This window comes from Colobus angolensis, unplaced genomic scaffold (genome assembly GCF_000951035.1).
Source record: "Colobus angolensis palliatus isolate OR3802 unplaced genomic scaffold, Cang.pa_1.0 Scaffold9, whole genome shotgun sequence".
In the NCBI taxonomy this organism is placed as follows: domain Eukaryota; kingdom Metazoa; phylum Chordata; class Mammalia; order Primates; family Cercopithecidae; genus Colobus; species Colobus angolensis.
The window spans coordinates 853,838-870,483 of record NW_012122931.1 but is presented as its reverse complement, the minus strand read 5'-3'; the positions used below and the strand labels follow the sequence as shown (position 1 = coordinate 870,483).

General features: G+C 54.6%; 1 protein-coding gene across 2 annotated transcripts in view; it reads left to right on the top strand.

Annotated features, from left to right (window-relative positions):
- The first annotated feature begins 285 nt into the window (after positions 1 to 285).
- Positions 286 to 16,646, top strand: part of DBH (dopamine beta-hydroxylase (dopamine beta-monooxygenase)) — a 25,617-nt gene continuing 9,256 nt past the window's right edge. Inside the window, exons 1-7 of one of the 2 annotated variants that reach the window (XM_011931115.1) lie at positions 286 to 636; positions 4,202 to 4,348; positions 6,570 to 6,827; positions 7,718 to 7,894; positions 8,526 to 8,628; positions 12,119 to 12,285; positions 16,480 to 16,623. In XM_011931115.1, coding sequence (XP_011786505.1) covers positions 289 to 636; positions 4,202 to 4,348; positions 6,570 to 6,827; positions 7,718 to 7,894; positions 8,526 to 8,628; positions 12,119 to 12,285; positions 16,480 to 16,623 — 1,344 coding nt within the window. In that variant the 5' untranslated portion in view covers positions 286 to 288. The remainder of the gene's footprint in view (positions 637 to 4,201; positions 4,349 to 6,569; positions 6,828 to 7,717; positions 7,895 to 8,525; positions 8,629 to 12,118; positions 12,286 to 16,479; positions 16,624 to 16,646) is intronic. The other variant, XM_011931116.1, reaches the window with a different exon arrangement.

The following is a 16,646-nucleotide window of genomic DNA, read 5'->3' as shown; positions in this document are numbered from 1 at the left end:
AAGGCCTCTTGGCTGCAGGGGGAATCTGCTTTTGGGACAGCTCTTCAAAGCCATCTCAGAAGCCACAGCATCCGCCTGTCTGCTTCAACTCCCACTGATGACGTCCATGTGTCATTAGTGCCAATTAGAGGAGGGCAGCAGGCAGAGTGCTTGGCCTGGGGCGCAAGCTTCTGGGAGGGACAATTGAATTCCCCACCAGACAAATGTGATTACCCATGTTACTTGGACCCACCCCATTCAGGACCGGGGCATAAATAGCCAGGTGGGACCGGAGAGCTCACCCCAGCCATGCAGGCCCCCAGTCGCTGGTGTCGCTGGGCCAGCCTGCCCTGCCCCAGCGTGCGGGAGGCGGCCTTCATGTACAGCACAGCAGTGGCTGTCTTCCTGGTCATCCTGGTGGCTGCACTGCAGGGCTCGGCTCCCCCTGAGAGCCCCTTCCTCTACCGCATCCCCCTGGACCCCGAGGGGTCCCTGGAGCTCTCATGGAATGTCAGCTACGCCCAGGAGGCCATCTTCTTCCAGCTCCTGGTGAAGCAGCTCAAGGCTGGGGTCCTGTTTGGGATGTCTGACCGTGGCGAGCTTGAGAACGCAGACCTCGTGGTGCTCTGGACCGATGGGGACACTGCCTATTTTGCGGTGAGTCTCTCCTCCCTGCCAGCTCTCCAAACCCTTCCCGACCCAGCACCCCATCTGGCTGTCTTTTTTTTTTTTTTTTTGAGACGGAGTGTCACTCTGTCGCCCGGGGTTGGAGTGCGGTGGCCGGATCTCAGCTCACTACAAGCTCCGCCTCCTGGGTTTATGCCATTCTCCTGCCTCAGCCTCCTGAGTAGCTGGGACTACAGGTGCCCGCCACCTCGTCCGGCTAGTTTTTTGTATTTTTTAGTAGAGACGGGGTTTCACCGTGTTAGCCAGGATGATCTCAATCTCCTGACCTCGTGATCCGCCCATCTCGGCCTCCCAAAGTACTGGGATAACAGGCTGAGCCACCGCGCCCGAATCTGGCCTTTCTACACTCACCCTCCTTAACCCAGAAAGTTTGTCTGCACCTCTCAGTATATGAGCTGACTCTGCTCTGAGCCAAGTCTGCACCCCGAGCTTGGGCATCACGGGGATCTCGGTTTGACGACAAAATAGGAAAGACATGTTTTCCATGGTCCTTGACTGCCCACCCCAGATCACGGGACCCAGCAATCCCAAGGAATGGAACTATACACAGAGGACACACACATCACACAAACTCATGCCGCTCCACACCCCACACATGTGGCACAGACCCCACGACCCCTGGCCCTGTAAACAATGTCCCCAGAGCACACATGCCCACTGTGGGCCAGGTCGTGGCACGTGGCCAGGCACCGCATGAGGCCTGTGCACCCATGGGATCCAGCCTGACCTACTGTGCTTGTACCCATGGACTGACTGAGCAGGTGCAGACACCCTGCCCCCACCCATAGGTGTCGAACCAGCCCCACAAGGCTCAGCCAAAACTGTCAGGATGGGCTGTTGACTCCTTTCTGCCAAATTTACCTCCACTCTTGTTTCACAGGGTGGAGAAAGGGGAAAAGTTTCCCTTCAAACTGGAGAGGACTTTAGGCCCTTCCACAAGCTGCAGGGGGTCCCCGAAGTGGGCAAGCCCACCGCCTGCCCTGGGTCCTGCTCCCGCCTTCCTTCCCATACGGGACTGGCCACCAGGGCTTCTTTGTGGATGAGATCCAACTCTCTCCACAGAAACAGACAAAGGAGGGACAAAAAAGTTTTATTTCCAAAGTCAGGAGGTGCTTGCTTTATCTGGGAGAACACAGCTGGAGCCGGGGAGCTGAGTCTGTGCAGAGCGGCCGCCTCCAGCTCTGTGCCTTGATCTTGCCATGGGATGGTGGGGAGCCGGGGAAGCTGAGTCTGTGCAGAGTGGCCAGCTCCAGCTCTGCGCCTTGATCTCACCATGGGATGGTGGGGAGCTGGAGAGCTGAGTCTGTGCAAAGCGGCCGGCTCCAGCTCTGCGCCTTGATCTCGCCATGGGACGGTGGGGCGGACAGTCCCTCTCTGCCTTTTTGGGTGTTGTGAGTTCATGAGGGCAGACAGTGGCCGCCGTTTCTGGAGCTGAGCTTGCCCCCTCCAATTCCCAAGACTCAGCCAGGAGGCATTTGCCTGTGTCACTAGTGAGGCTTAGGGCCACCCAGATAGGATAGGTGGAGCTGCCTGGGAAGGGCCCTGCTCTGACCCATGGGGCTGCACAGATTCCTGTGCACAAAGACACTCTGTGGCTCAGGTTCCAGCCAAGAAAGACCTGGGACAGCCCTGATTCTGAGCCATCAGCCGTCTGGAGGAGCAGCTAAACCCCATCGCTGACAGTTTGGAGTTCTTCCCAAGCCTCTCCATGAGGCACCCTGAATGCAGGAGTGTTTGCTCCTCCCTGGTGCAGCGTCCCCCTGCCTGCATTTTCTGGCTGCTAGGGAAGCCAGAGGAAGCCGGGTGACTTTGCCTTTCCAGGACTGGCAAGGTTAATTTCCACAACAAATTCCTACGGAAACAAATGTCAGCCTTGTTATTCCTCCCTAAGCAATATGTTCAACTAATATCTTCTTGATTTCCAGCTGAAATATCACAGGAGAACTTTCTGCCTCTGTTTAAAATGAGTCTCTCGGCAAATCAGCAGTGTCCCCGGCAGGGTGGCCCTGCGTGGCTTTTTTTCTCTAGGGAAAGTTTTGCAATATCTTTTGCAGATTTCTTTTTTCTCAAGGAAATGAAGAAAAGATGTTTTACCCCTGAATGTAAGATTAAAAAGAAACACAACCCAAAGTCCTTAAGGCCAAGGGCCCGAGGCTTTCTTGAGGGTTTCCATGGGAAAGGCCAGGCAGGGCAGGGAAGAAGCTTTGTTTGGACAATTCCGGTGGGCTCTGGGTGGCTGGGGTGGTCTCTGGTTGCCTGGTTCCCGGCCCTAGGGTGATTTTAGGGTCGGGGCAATAGTGGCCTGGGGTGTGAGAGTCAGGTGGAGGAGGTGGCTAGGGATATGGGCTTGGGGTGGGTCTGAAGGTTAGGAATAGGATTCTCACACACGTGGATATTGGAGGGCAGGACAGGTGTAAACAACTCTGGTTGTCTGTTTGAGCCTGCAATCAATTAATAGACGCCAAATAGACACATATGGAATCTAAGAAGGGCCCTTCTTGAGTACGAAGGGCAGCCTGCTTGTCGGGGAAGGTTCCTCACTGTCTCTCAGTAGATCTCCCTGGTGGACTTCTTCCCTGTGACCTGGCCTGGGGCCACCATGTCCCTGCCCCTTAGGGCCCAGCGCAGAGGGAGCAGCCGGGGACGGGGAGGGCAGAGGTCACCGATCCAGATCCCAGGAAGCATCCTGGGAGAATGCGGCAGGTCCAGTGCCTCCCCGGGCCTCAGCTTACCTTCTCCAAGCAGGGCTGGGACTAAGGTGAGGGGAGCAATGCCTAGGCTGCAGGATTTAAAGTGGTGCTTCAGGCTGGGTGTGGTGGTTCATGCCTGTAATTCCAGCACTTTGGGAGGACGAAGCAGGAGAATCGCTTGAGGCCAGGAGTTCAGGACCAGCCCAGGCAACATAGTGAGATCCTATCTCAAAAAAAAAAAAAAGTCCAAAATTACATATATTTATAAAGTAATAAAGCAGTGCTTGTTCTCAGGGTTGTGCCAGTGCAGGGTGGGCACCTGCTCTCAATCACCACCTTAGATGAGGCACCCTGGTTTCTCTCTCCCTTCCTGTTCATGTCCCACCCTGTTCCCAACTTTCCCTTTTCTGAGGCTCTACAACTCTCCTGCCTACATGAATGTGGGCAGCACGGGTTTGAGGCATTGGTCCCAGTCCTGATGAGGTGTTGGGAGCCTAGCCTAAGGTATCTTCTTAAGAAGCTCAGTGTCCCACCCTCCAGGCCTGGGAATCCCCATGGCTAACAGAGCCTGTGACCTGCTGGCAAGTGAGAGCCCTGGTTCCTGGATGCAGAGGAGGTGAGCACTGTCAGGGCTCAACTCCACTGCCTCCAAGCAGAAATGGACATAGAAGGTGTGAGTGAAGCTCCAAGCCCAGACAGAACCCTCAGATCCACAGGGACTGAGGCCCAGCAGCCCCAGCTCAGCTGGCAATGAATGCAGAGCTCTGCCGGGGAATGCCCTTTTCCCTTGTGGATTGGCCCGGCTTGGCTCCTTCATGCCTGGAGCCCAGTGCTTGTCTCTGCAGGATGCCTGGAGTGACCAGAAGGGGAAGATCCACCTGGATCCCCAGCAGGACTACCAGCTGCTGCAAGTGCAGAGGACCCCAGAAGGCCTGGCCCTGCTTTTCAAGAGGCCCTTTGGCACCTGCGACCCCAAGGATTACCTCATCGAGGTAAGGGGTGGCTGTGAGCACCCAGGAGGGCGTGGGCTGCGTGCACCATGCTGCCATCCTGTGCCAGTGGCATAGTACCTTTCCTGTCCCTGGTAAGTCTGGGGCCTGGGCCTGGCCAGCTATGCCAGAGAGAAAGCCAAGGAGGATGGCCCAGAGGCAGTGGCGGGGTCAAGGTGCTTAGGATGGCCCAGCTCTGCTATTGCCCCTGAGCCCTCAAAGAAGCAGCTCTTTGCTGACACGTAGCTGACATGGTTTCTAGATGCGGGGCTTGCGCTGAAGCCTCTCCCATTGGACTACACCTTGTTCCTGGATGTCTCTCTCCTCCTGGTCCTATTAACCATCAGGTGGAATTCTGGAACCCAGGAGACCTGGCTTTCCATCCCGGCTCTGTCGCCAGCCCGCTGTGAGGCTTGGGACAGCTCCCTTCCTCCTTTGGACCACACTTTGCCCATCTGTAAAACGGGGATGGGAACTAGATGATATGTACGGCCTGACCAGCTCCGCCTGGGAGTTCATGGGAGCCACAAAACATTGCAAAATCCACAGGCTTCTTATGCTGCTCTAAGAGTCCCCCCCGCCCCAACCTCTTAGGGAAAGCAACCCATTTTGCCCTTGAAGACAAAACCCTTTTAACTCTAGCACACCTGACACCTTTTGTCTTGTGTAAGTAATCCTTTGGTGTGGCAGTGGCCTGGGGTGGCAGCTAGTGCCAGGTCTTAATCTATGGAGTTAGCTGAGTGACCACACGGGAGGCCAGTACCATTGAAAGATTGATTGCATTTCCTGAGAGAAGGTGCACCTGTGCCGTGCAGGCCCACCTGCGGAGCCCTGGGTTTGTTCAGGAGGCAGATGCGGGAGCCAGGGGAGAGCCTGGGCTTGAGGCTTTCTTGGGGTTTCCATGGGAAAGGCCAGGCAGGGCAAGGAAGTCACTTCATTTGGACAATTCTGGTGGACAAGTTCTGGGTGGCTGGAGTGGTCTCTAGTTGCCTGGTTCCTGGCCCTAGGGTGATTTAGGGCTGAGGCAATATTGGCCTGGGGTGTGAGAGTCAGGTGGAGGAGGTGGCTAGGGATATGGGATTGGGATGGGTTGGAGGGTTGGGAAATAGGATTCTCACACACGTGTGAATGTTTGAGGGAAGGACAGGTGTAAACAACTCTGGCCGTCTGTTTGAGCCTGTAATCAATTAATAGATGCCAAATAGACAAATATGGAATCTAAGAAAACAGAACAGCTGGCTGTTTGCCAGATAAGGAAACTAAGGCCCAGAGGTGGTGAGTGGACGTACCCAGGAGCTTGGGGTGTGCTGGGGGCAGACCTGGCACCAGAAGAGGTGTTCTTCCAGGAGGTTGTTGAACCCTTACCCTGCTTCCCAGTGGACGAGGCAAGGGTGAGCAGAGAACCCTCTGGAAGCACCTCACGGGGAAGGCCAATGCCTGTGTGTGTTCAGCCCAGAGGCTCCAGGCCAGGTATAGGGGCCTCTGCCTGGAGCTCTGGGTGTCCTCTGTACAGGGTGACCTACCAGCCTTCCACAAACTCAAAGAGCAAATTAGCCACCCACACGGGTCTGCACCTGTGGTGCCCAGAAAGCTACGAAAGGCACTTTCCACACCTGATCCCCGTTTCCACTCATGATAGCGTGTGAGGAAGCCAGCCCCGTGTCTTGCCTCCTGAGTCTGCCTGTGGCCTCCAGCACCACGTAGACCCATAGAGCTTTCTGTGGTTGCTTGGTCCCCTCCTGCCAAGCTGGTGGTGACTACTAACACGGCGTGGCTCCGCAGCTCAGTGTGACCGTCCACAAGTCCCAGGGTGGTTCCTTCCTTTCATAGAGGGCACTGAATCCTCAGGCTGGGCTGCCGAGCTGACCAATGATCCCCCACACCCAGTCCCCCGTGACTTTGGGGTCGGTGGAGGGAACAAATGTCCTGGCCACATTGGCTCATGGTGGGCCCAGTCGTCACTGCTTGAACGGATGTTAAGTGAGCGCAGGTGGAATGTGTTTAGAAAAGTATTTGATGGTCGGTGCAAATACGGGATCCTGGGGGTCATCAGCCCGGGATTTAGTCCCAGCTAGCGCCATGCAAGCCTCAAGGGTCCCTTATTCACAGAGATGAGAGCGAGGTGTGTCACCTGGTAGATGTGGGTGGGCAGGGATGTGGCATCCCCTCAGGAGCCCAACTCTGGGGGCTCAGAATGGGTGACCGAGCCCCGTCTTGGCTGCAGGATGGTACAGTCCACTTGGTCTACGGGATCCTGGAGGAGCCATTCCAGTCACTGGAGGCCATCAACAGCTCGGGCCTGCGGACGGGGCTACAGAGGGTGCAGCTCCTGAAGCCCAATATCACCTTCCCGGCCATACCCTCAGACACGTGCACCATGGATATCCACGCTCCCGATATCCAGATCCCCAACCAGGTGACCACGTACTGGTGCTACATCCACGAGCTTCCCGAGGGCTTCCCTCGGCACCACATTGTCAAGGTACATACGGGTCCAGGACCCAGGTCCTCACCCAGCCCTGCCTTCCTTCTGGTCCTGGGTTGTCCCTGACCCTGGAGAACTGTCCACAGTCCTGGTTGGACCAGGTGTCCTCTTATCACCGCAACCTCAGGCACCTGCCTGAAGTCCTGCAGGATCAGCAAGTAGTCTCGGCTTCCCTGTCACTCTGCTCACTCCCCCACCCTCAAAGGGCCTCTGAGCTCCCACTTCCCTGCCCAGACCAAAGCAACCAACATCTTGACTTCTGCATCTTTCCTTGGGACAGGAACTGCTGTCTGTCTGCCAGGCCACCTCCCCCTTCATGAAAAAGCAGCTTAAGTCAGAATTCACTTGCTCTCGAACGCCCGCCGGGGGAAGGCAGAATAGCAAAGGCCATAGCTGTTGAGTGTGCACTATGCCCCTGGCCCTGGGGGAGGGGCGAGGTGATCCCTCCTTCAGCACAAGAGCCCCCAGTTTCCAGCAGGGGAAGTAGGCCCAGGGAGGTTATGTGAGTGTCCAGAGTCACACAGCAGGAAGGCGCATGGCCTTGAAGGTGCGCTCTGGGCCCGGGCTGTAACCTCCGGGCTGCCCTGCCTCCCACTGAGGCTGCAGGAGCCGGCCCGGCCATGACCCCATATGCATGAGGACAGCTGCATCCTATTGGCAGGAAATGGCCTGTAAGAACCTTGTTTCCTTCACTCTGGAGCTCTCTATGGGATTTCTTTCTGGGCTGATGGCTCCACCCTCACGGCTCTGAGCCCCAGAAGTGTCCCCAAAATTGTCTTGATCATCCCCCATTTACAGATGGGCAGACAGACACCTATGGAGGAGAGCTGCTGGGGAGGGGAGGGTGGGCGGCCGGTTCCCGGGCTCAGGGGGCTGCCTCCTCACAGTACGAGCCCATCGTCACCAAGGGCAACGAGGCCCTCGTGCACCACATGGAAATCTTCCAGTGCGCCCCCGAGATGGACAACGTCCCCCACTTCAGCGGACCCTGTGACTCCAAGATGAAACCTGACCGCCTCAACTACTGCCGCCACGTGCTGGCCGCCTGGGCCCTGGGCGCCAAGGTGCGTGCCCCGCGACCCCAGCATGGTGTCTCCTGCCTGGGCCCCTGGCATCCCCACACCTCTGTTTCCCCAGCTTCACTGTCTCAGAGGCCCCAAGAAGGGGCTCCTAAGGGGGCTCACGAGGCCACCAGAAGGGCCAGGCCTGAGCTGGCCCCCTCGCCTCTGTGATATCTGAAATGCCACCTGCTTCCAGCCTTTTTAAATTTTCCATAGAAACGCAAGTGCCCCAGGACCTTATGCCTTCAGCGGGTCCTGATTCTGTTTCCCAACTGGAGTCAGGGTTTTGTGCACAGAGTGGTCCCAGGGCTGGCTGGTGGGATGGGGCCAGTGTTGAGGCCTCCACAGGCTGAGACAATGGGGGTCTTGCCAGCTCTTGCACCCGTCCAGAGAAGGGGTTTTGGGGGAAGTCTCAGCCCTAAACACCAGCTCCTCTCCCCGACACCCTGATCCGAGTCACAGGATGTTCCTTGGGCTTGTAAAGAGATGTCAGGAGGAAGCGTCGCTCTAATCCTGCTGCGCCCCCTCCTCCACCCCTGAGGCTCAGGCCCCAACAGTTGACTGGGTTTGTCCCTGCCCGGACCTGGGACCCTTTCAGGACACACCCGTCTGTCTGACACCCTGCCCCACACAGGCATTTTACTACCCAGAGGAAGCCGGCATTGCCTTCGGGGGCCCTGGGTCCTCCAGATACGTCCGCCTGGAAGTTCACTACCACAACCCGCTGGTGATAGAAGGTAGGGGGCTCTGATGCCATCCTCCCCCTAGGGCTCAGCTGTGTTGAGCCAGTGAGAAAATTCCACCCTTTGTCTGCCCAGCATAGTGCCCCTGCTGTGCAGCTCCTCTTGGCACGAGGCCCTTGTGTCTGCCTCATCCGCTCTCCATCCTCCATGGCTGTGGTGGGCTCCCAGGGACAGGACCTCGAGGGGCTCACTCCTCACAGCACTGCCAGGGCCCAGCAGTGGCCCCGCACCTCCCTCCTTGTCCCTATAATACTGGCGGCCATCGGCGCAGCACTGTCCGTCCCAGGGGAAAGGACAAGGAGAATTTTCATAAAGGAAACTGCCAGATGCCAAGTTCCAAATAGAGGGAGGGGTGTGTGCATAAACAGGAAGGTGATAAAGCAGGGCATATTCCAGGACACAGGGGTTCCAGCCTGGCCGGAGGGCAGGGATGGGAAGGGGAGCTGGGGGCAGCTGCTGTTGGATCACTCATACCTGAGGGTGGAGTGAGCAGGGTCAGCCTTCAGCATGGCAAGGCCAGGTGACGCTGTCTCAGAAACTGAAAAAAATACTTCCCTCTCTCTGTTGCACCAGCATCTTCCACCATATACAGACACACACGCGCACACACATGCACACACACACATGCACACGCACACACGTACACATACACATGCACGCACAAGCACACACATACACACACTTTTTCTCTCTCTCTGAATGGTGCTTCTTATTTTCATTTGCGCAAGGGGCAGAAGTGGCCTAAGAGACAGGTTCTAGGCTGTGCCTCACCACCTCGGGGAGGCTGGGTGGATGGCCTCACCCTCTGCCTGTTCTCCCACCTCCCACAGCTATTGTGAAGCTGGAAAAGGCTCACGCACAGAACTTGCTGTGGGCACGGGGCTGTGCTCAGCTAACAGTCGCCTGTGGTTTTTTTTCCTGGCTGCATAAGTAATATCATCCGCCACTGTTGGAGTTATCTCCACATGCACAGAGAAGGGTATAAGTCAGCTTGGGCCTTAGCATGATACAGGATTTATTGCTCATTTAAGCCCTGAAAGCAAATGGATTTTTGAAAACTCCTTAAGCATCAGGGAAGTCTGTCTATTCATAATTATCTGGTTGTATTTATGGATCCTTTGCCAAATATAAGGACGCTCCTGTCACTTCACCAATCTTGAGATGGGCTGCTTTTCTATAAATATCAAAATCCCACAATTATTTCATGATTTAATCCCCATCTGAATTTTAACCAATTGCAACACCCTTTTTATTATTATCCTCTGATGTAATCAGCCCAGAGATACAGGAGCCGTTTGAGTTTGGATGGTGTAGGGGTGTCGAGGGAAGAAGGCAGAGGCAAGAGGAGCTGTTTTGGCCTCACCTTAAAGGAAACAAGCAGGGAGATGGTTGGGCCCCCCTGAAAATGCCCTGCACCCCAGTCCACAGCCCTGGATTTGAATTCCAGCTTGGCCGCTTCCCAGCCCTGTGGTCCTGAGCAGAGTTCAGGCTCCATCCTCAGTTTCTTCATCTGTAAAATAGGGCTGATGATTCTTACTGTGCAAAGCTCCCATGAAGGGTATAGGTTATGCTTAGAGCATTTCTGGCACCCAGGGAAGATGTTAGTATCTGTACCACCCTCTTAGTTTGTTTGATCAGAAAGAGCAATGCATGTACACTGGTGAGAAGATGGAGAGCAGCAAAGCATGAAGAAGATGAAAGCACTCACGAGCTCCCGGCTCCCGGTTTTGAAGTCAGCACTGGTCACCCGGCTGCGTGTCTGTCCCGACTGCTTTTCTGGCCCATTAATGTTTTTCTTGTGACCAGAATTTTATATCTTTTTTTTTTTTTAAGTCTTCATCAGAAGCCTTGTCCCTATGAATTAAAACCCCTTGTCAATTTCATACTCCTTGCCACCTGACATCCCTTTCCTATACATACCCCAGGGGGCGGAGTCTCCTGCTGCATAGCCCCTCCTGACCACCCCGCCATGTCCACCATACATCCGGGGGCATGGGGCCATGGCCAGGCCTTTAGATCCTCCCCCAACCATGAGCCCAGCCCGTATTCTGAGCCTGACTGCTGATTCACTAGGCATGGAGTTTCAGGAACGGCGAGGCTACCTGGATGATGCCTGGTTGTGAGGATGTTCCAGTGGGTGCCAGCATCCCTGAACCTCTGTTTTTTTGTTTTTTGTTTTGAGGTGAAATCTCACTTTGTCACCCAGGCTGGAGTGCAATGGTGCGATCTCGGTTTACTGCAACCTCTGCCTCCCAGGTTCAAGCGATTCTCCTGCCTCAGCCTCCCGAGTAGCTGGGATTATAGGCGCGTGCCACCACACCTGGCTAGTTTTTGGATTTTTAGTAGAGACAGGGTTTCACCATGTTGGTCAGGCTGATCTTGAACTCCCAACCTCAGGTGATCCACCCACCTCGGCCTCCCAAAATGCTGGGATTACAGGCATGAGCCACAGTGCCCGGCCCCCTGGACCTCTGACCCTTAGTTTCATATGACCCCTGGGAGGCTGGCCCAGCGAGCTTCAGGGACTCTCCAGTTAGCAAACTGCAAGGAGAACCAACAAGCATGGCCACACCATAATCAGAAGACACAGTTTCTGTGACTGGAAGAAGCACCATGTTATTCCTTTGGAAGAGGCCCTTGACTAGGGGCTGAGGCCCAGAAAGGGACAGCAAGTCATCTGAGAGCACACAGCACGCTGTTGACCAAGCGGGACCCGGGGCTGTGCATGAAGCGGGGCTAGACCTCCAACACTGACCCTCCTCCTGGGGGGCCAGATTCTCATTCAAATTGTTCCTGAGATGTCAGCTTGGTAGGTGGATTCCCTGGGTCTGCAGGTCATAAATCAAAGTAGTAAAAGCAGGGGCTGCAGGGAGGATGAGCTCCTAGAATGCTTCTTATTAACATCAACACAGAGATACACTCACACTTGCCCAGCTTTGACACAGGACCAGGGCTCTTCTATGCCAGCGGCAGATGGGAGTTCTACGCCCTCTTCTTCACCCAGACCACACCCTGCAGGTTGTCACCGTCCTGCAGGCTGATTTCCAGCTTAGGTTCCTTTGAACATGGAAGAAGAACATCAAAGCACTTACGAAACAATCTGAGCACAGAATCCAAGTTGTTTATGAGTTTCCATTTATCAGCAGCATCTCACCCGCACCTGATTCTATGGAGGCTTGAAGTGGCTCACCTTGATCACATCTTTCCATAGCATTCGACTAGTTTTCATAGCAACAACAGCTCTTTCTTCCCAGTGAGCGTAACCTGTTTGCGTTAATTGATCTTGTGAGCTGCCTGGCATCCACAGGCGTGTGAAACAAAGACAGCCAGCTCTTGGTCTGCCTAGCAGGTGGGAGCAGATGGGGGGTGACCAGCCCTGCCTCCTGGCTGAGGCTGGCTGGGGTCATAGGGATAATCTGTCGGCAGGGGGAGGTGAGAGGGCCTCCACTCGCCGCTCACCTCCATCCATCCCACCTTCTCCCAGGACGGCGTGACTCCTCAGGCATCCGCTTGTACTACACAGACAAGCTGCGGCGCTTCAATGCAGGGATCATGGAGCTGGGACTGGTGTACACGCCAGTGATGGCTATTCCACCGCGGGAGACCGCCTTCGTCCTCACTGGCTACTGCACGGACAAGTGCACCCAGCTGGTGAGTGGGGTTGGGCCCGGCACCACACCCTCCGTCTTCCCACGTCCCCCAGTGGAGGCCTGGCAGGTGGTGGCCCAGGAAGGGTGGCAGGCACAGCTTTGGTTCCCCTGACCCTGAATCCCTCTGCGGTTCTCGCTCTCTTCTGTATGCAAGGGTGCCTTCCTGCTGAGAGGCCATTTGTGTGTGTGCACCTCCCTCTCCAGCAATAACCATGGCTCCCACTAGTCCACACCCACGTGCCAGGCTTCCACACGCTGCATTTTAAAATATGCCTTCATTATGTAAGCAACACACACGTGCACTTGCCACTCAAAAGCACAGGCACTGCAGCTAAAGAGAATGCTCCCCTCATCCGCTGCCGCCTCTCCCTGAGATATCCACTTATTGGCTCTTTGTGCGCTTCCAGACCTTTCTCCTGTGTATTTCAGGAAGCCCTTGCAGGTGTTAGAAACCTTTTGAGTTTTTTTTAAAAAAGTTGTATTGAATAGTTTACAAATTTTTCAACAAATGGAGGCATTTTTCTGGTGATTTGCCTTTTTATTGCTGCATAGTATTCCACAGGATGAGGTTTTCACCATGTACCTAACCAGGGCAGGACTAGGTGAGGCAGTGAAGTGCCAGGTACAGGATCTCAGGAAGACTGTCAGGGAGACTGAGGAGCCTCAGTCTCCCCATCTGTGAAATGGGTACAACACTTACTTTGCAGGTCATTGTGAGAAGTAAAGCTACCTCACAGGAGGAAACGTTTGTAACATATACACAAACTACGAAATAACATCCGTCATATAAGAAGAACTCCTAGAAACCGACAGTAAGAAAAACAAACCACCTACTGGAAAAACCGAGCACAGGGATGAACAGAAAATAGGAACAAATGGCCAAGAGGGAGAGGAAGAGATCCTCAAGTCCACAAACAGAAAATTCAAGTTAAACAACACTGACATGTCTTCACGAGCTTGTCCTCAGGGCTGTGCATGCTGGGTGGAGGCACAGGTTGGCACTTAGACTCTGGTACCAACAGCAGATCCTGTCCTTGGCTTCTGGTGAGATCGGGGAGTGACTACTAAAATCCCCTCCTCTGCTTGCCTTATCTTGGTCCAAGCCTGTGCTGAACTGTCTCCCTGTCAATCAGTGTCTAGGCTGTTCTCAACTTTTCACCAATAGAAAGAAGCTTCCCGGAAATCCTTGTCCATGCCGGAAACCGTTTTCTCATGTAGATTTCTAGACGTGAAGTTGCTACTCAGAGATCTGAGCGTTCCCTTGAATCAGTCTTGCAAAATGCCTCTCAGAAAGCCCATCTGCTGCTTCCTCCCACACACAGGATGAGAGGGTGCCTGGTTTTACTGACCCATTGGATTATTAATATTGTAAATATTTTCTGGCCTGGTGCGGTGGCTCACACCTGTAATCCCAGCACTTTGGGAGGCCAAGACGAGCCAATCACGAGGTCAGGAGATCAAGACCATCCTGACTAACACGGTGAAACCCCGTCTCTACTAAAAATGCAAAAAATTAGCCAGGCGTGGTGGTGGGTCCCTGTAGTCCCAGCTACTCAGGAGGCTGAGGCAGGAGAGTGGCGTGAACCTGGGAGGCAGAGCTTGCAGTGAGCCGAACCGAGATCGCACCACTGCACTCCAGCCTAGGAGACAGATTCTGTCTCAAAAAAAAAAAAAAATATATATATATATATACACACACACACACGTATATATATACACACACACATACATATTTGGGAGGAAGACATGTCAGTGTTGTTTAACTTGAATTTTCTGTTTGTGGACTTGAGGATCTCTTCCTCTCCCTCTTGGCCATTTGTTCCTATTTTCTGTTCATTCCTGTGCTCGGTTTTTCCAGTAGGTGGTTTGTTTTTCTTACTGTCGGTTTCTAGGAGTTCTTCTTGTATGACGGATGTTATTTCATAGTTTGTGTATATGTTACAAACGTTTCCTCCTGTGAGGTAGCTTTACTTCTCACAATGACCTGCAAAGTAAGTGTTGACGTACCCATTTCACAGATGGGGAGACTGAGGCTTGCTGGGATCACACTGCCAGCAGTCACGCAGAGTGAAGATTCAAATACCGGTCTGTTTGACTTTGAAAGTTGTGGCTGTGACAGCAGATTGCATTGTAATGAGGTTTATAGTGGATTTTCCTTCCCAGTAAACGGGTCGATTGGGATTTGTTCTTTGTGTGGGTGAGCCCCCAGAGCATCCCAGTCTTCCAAGCAAAGGTTCCTCGAGGCTGAAGGGAGACGGAGCTCTCGGCCGGCATGATACCCATCGTCTCCGGCAGGAAATCAGCTCCTTTTGTCCCAAGCGGGGGGTGGACACTCTCTCCCACTTCCCTAAAGCCGCCACTGGTGAAGCGTGGGTCCATGTAAAAGGCACCTTGGCCAGGGCTCATGGGGAAGAGCAGCTTCTGGCCAGGCAGCACTCACTGCCCCTTGCAGGGCCTTGGGGCCGTTGATCCCGCTGATTGCTGACCATGAGAACGTCTCTCTCCAGCCTCAGGAATGCAGGCCCGCCTCCCCTTGCCAGAGTCCTCCACTACCTTAAGTGACAGAATGAGAATGATCAGTCTTGTCTCTGCTTTAGCAGATAAAAGAGGGGCACAAATTCTGCAGCCAAAATCTGGCCTAGTCTAGATATCCCAGTGAAATAGACAGGCCAAGACGAGAGTGCTGCTTTGGACCAGAGTGCCCAAAAGAGCATATCTTCCCTCCACCTGGCCGACACCTGGCATCTCTGGGCCAGGGTCGGCCTCTGGGGGCCAAAGGGTCATTGGGACCCTTTGGGCTCCCAGGCCTGGCACACGATGGCCCCTCAAGCCATTGCAAGGGACACAAACCTATAGGCAATGGCAAGGTCAAGGGCGGCTGCTGCTTGGGAGTGAGAGAGAAGGAGCGAAAGTGAGTCATAAAAAGCTTGGTCATCTGGGGCCTTCAGGGACGGGGCTGTCAGGACCTTGAGCTCTGGGACCTGCTGACCGTATGAACAAGCTGGGCAGAGCCTGGCAGCAGGTGGGCAAGAGGACAACTGACTCACTAAGAAAATGCTCGATTTCAGGAAACACGTTTTCTTTTCTTTTTTATTTTTATTATTTTGTTGTTGTCGTTGTTGTTGTTTTGGGATGGAGTTTCACTCCTGTTGCCCAGGCTGGAGTGCAATGGCACGGTCTCAGCTTACTGCAACCTCTGCCTCCCGGGTTCAAGTGATTCTCCTTCTCAGCCTCCTGAGTAGCTGGGATTACAGGCATGTGCCACCATGCCCAGCCAATTTTTGTGTTTTTAGTAGAGGCAGGGTTTTACCATGTTGGTCAGGCTATTCTCAAACACCTTATCTCAAATGATCCATGTGCCTCAGCCTCCCAAAGTGCTGGGATTACAGGCGTGAGCCACCATGCTCGGCATGGAAACACATTTTATATCTAAAAAAAGTTAGCATTAGGTTTGAGAAAACTTTCGTTCTCTGGAAGATTCTCTCAGGCCCCAGTGATGGCATGAGACCTCTTGGCCTGAGGGCTGCCATCTTTTCTGTGAGGCTGCCCTGCAGCCTCAGAGTGTCCAGCTGCAGCACCCCATGGTCATATCCATCTTGGTCCTGGATAACCACCTTCCAGTTGTAGCCACAGCTCCCAGCTGTAGCACGGGGCGATAATGAGCACGGGAGAACGCAGCCTTGGCTGCTTTGAAGCTGAAAGGAAGCCACACCGCAGGGCAGCTGAAGGGCCTGCCTGGCCCAGCACGTAGGGGACCTGCCAAGTACCACCTTCCGCCACTTGCTTTCCCCCGGACGGCAAGCCCTTGAGCACGGAGGCCATGCACTCCTCAGCTTGGTGGCTTTGCCTCACCCTGTCCATGAGGGGCTCGCCTTAAAGGCATGTTGACTGAGTGAAGATGAACCTGTTAGGCTTCGGGGGCTCAGGAGAGGACGAAGGACTTGGAAAGAAAGTTGCTCCTGAACGGGACTGGAGGCCGCTTCTTTGGGAGCCGGGGGCTGTTACGGCCACCTTGCTCTTCCCTGTGAGGTTTCTGATGGTGGCTCTAATCTGGCCGGGGAGACAGACCTGGAAAATGCAAGTGTCCAGGAAAAGCAAACTGCCCAGGGTGGCTGCTCCCTGCTGGGTTCTGGCCATGGACGGGAGGGTCCCTTCGGAGGTCAGGCCCTGACGCTGCAGCCCCCTGACCCCACAGGCACTGCCTCCCTCCGGGATCCACATCTTCGCCTCTCAGCTCCACACACACCTGACCGGGAGAAAGGTGGTCACGGTGCTGGCCCGGAATGGCCGGGAGTGGGAGATCGTGAACCAGGACAATCACTACAGCCCTCACTTCCAGGTAGGGGCTGCACCCCACCCCCG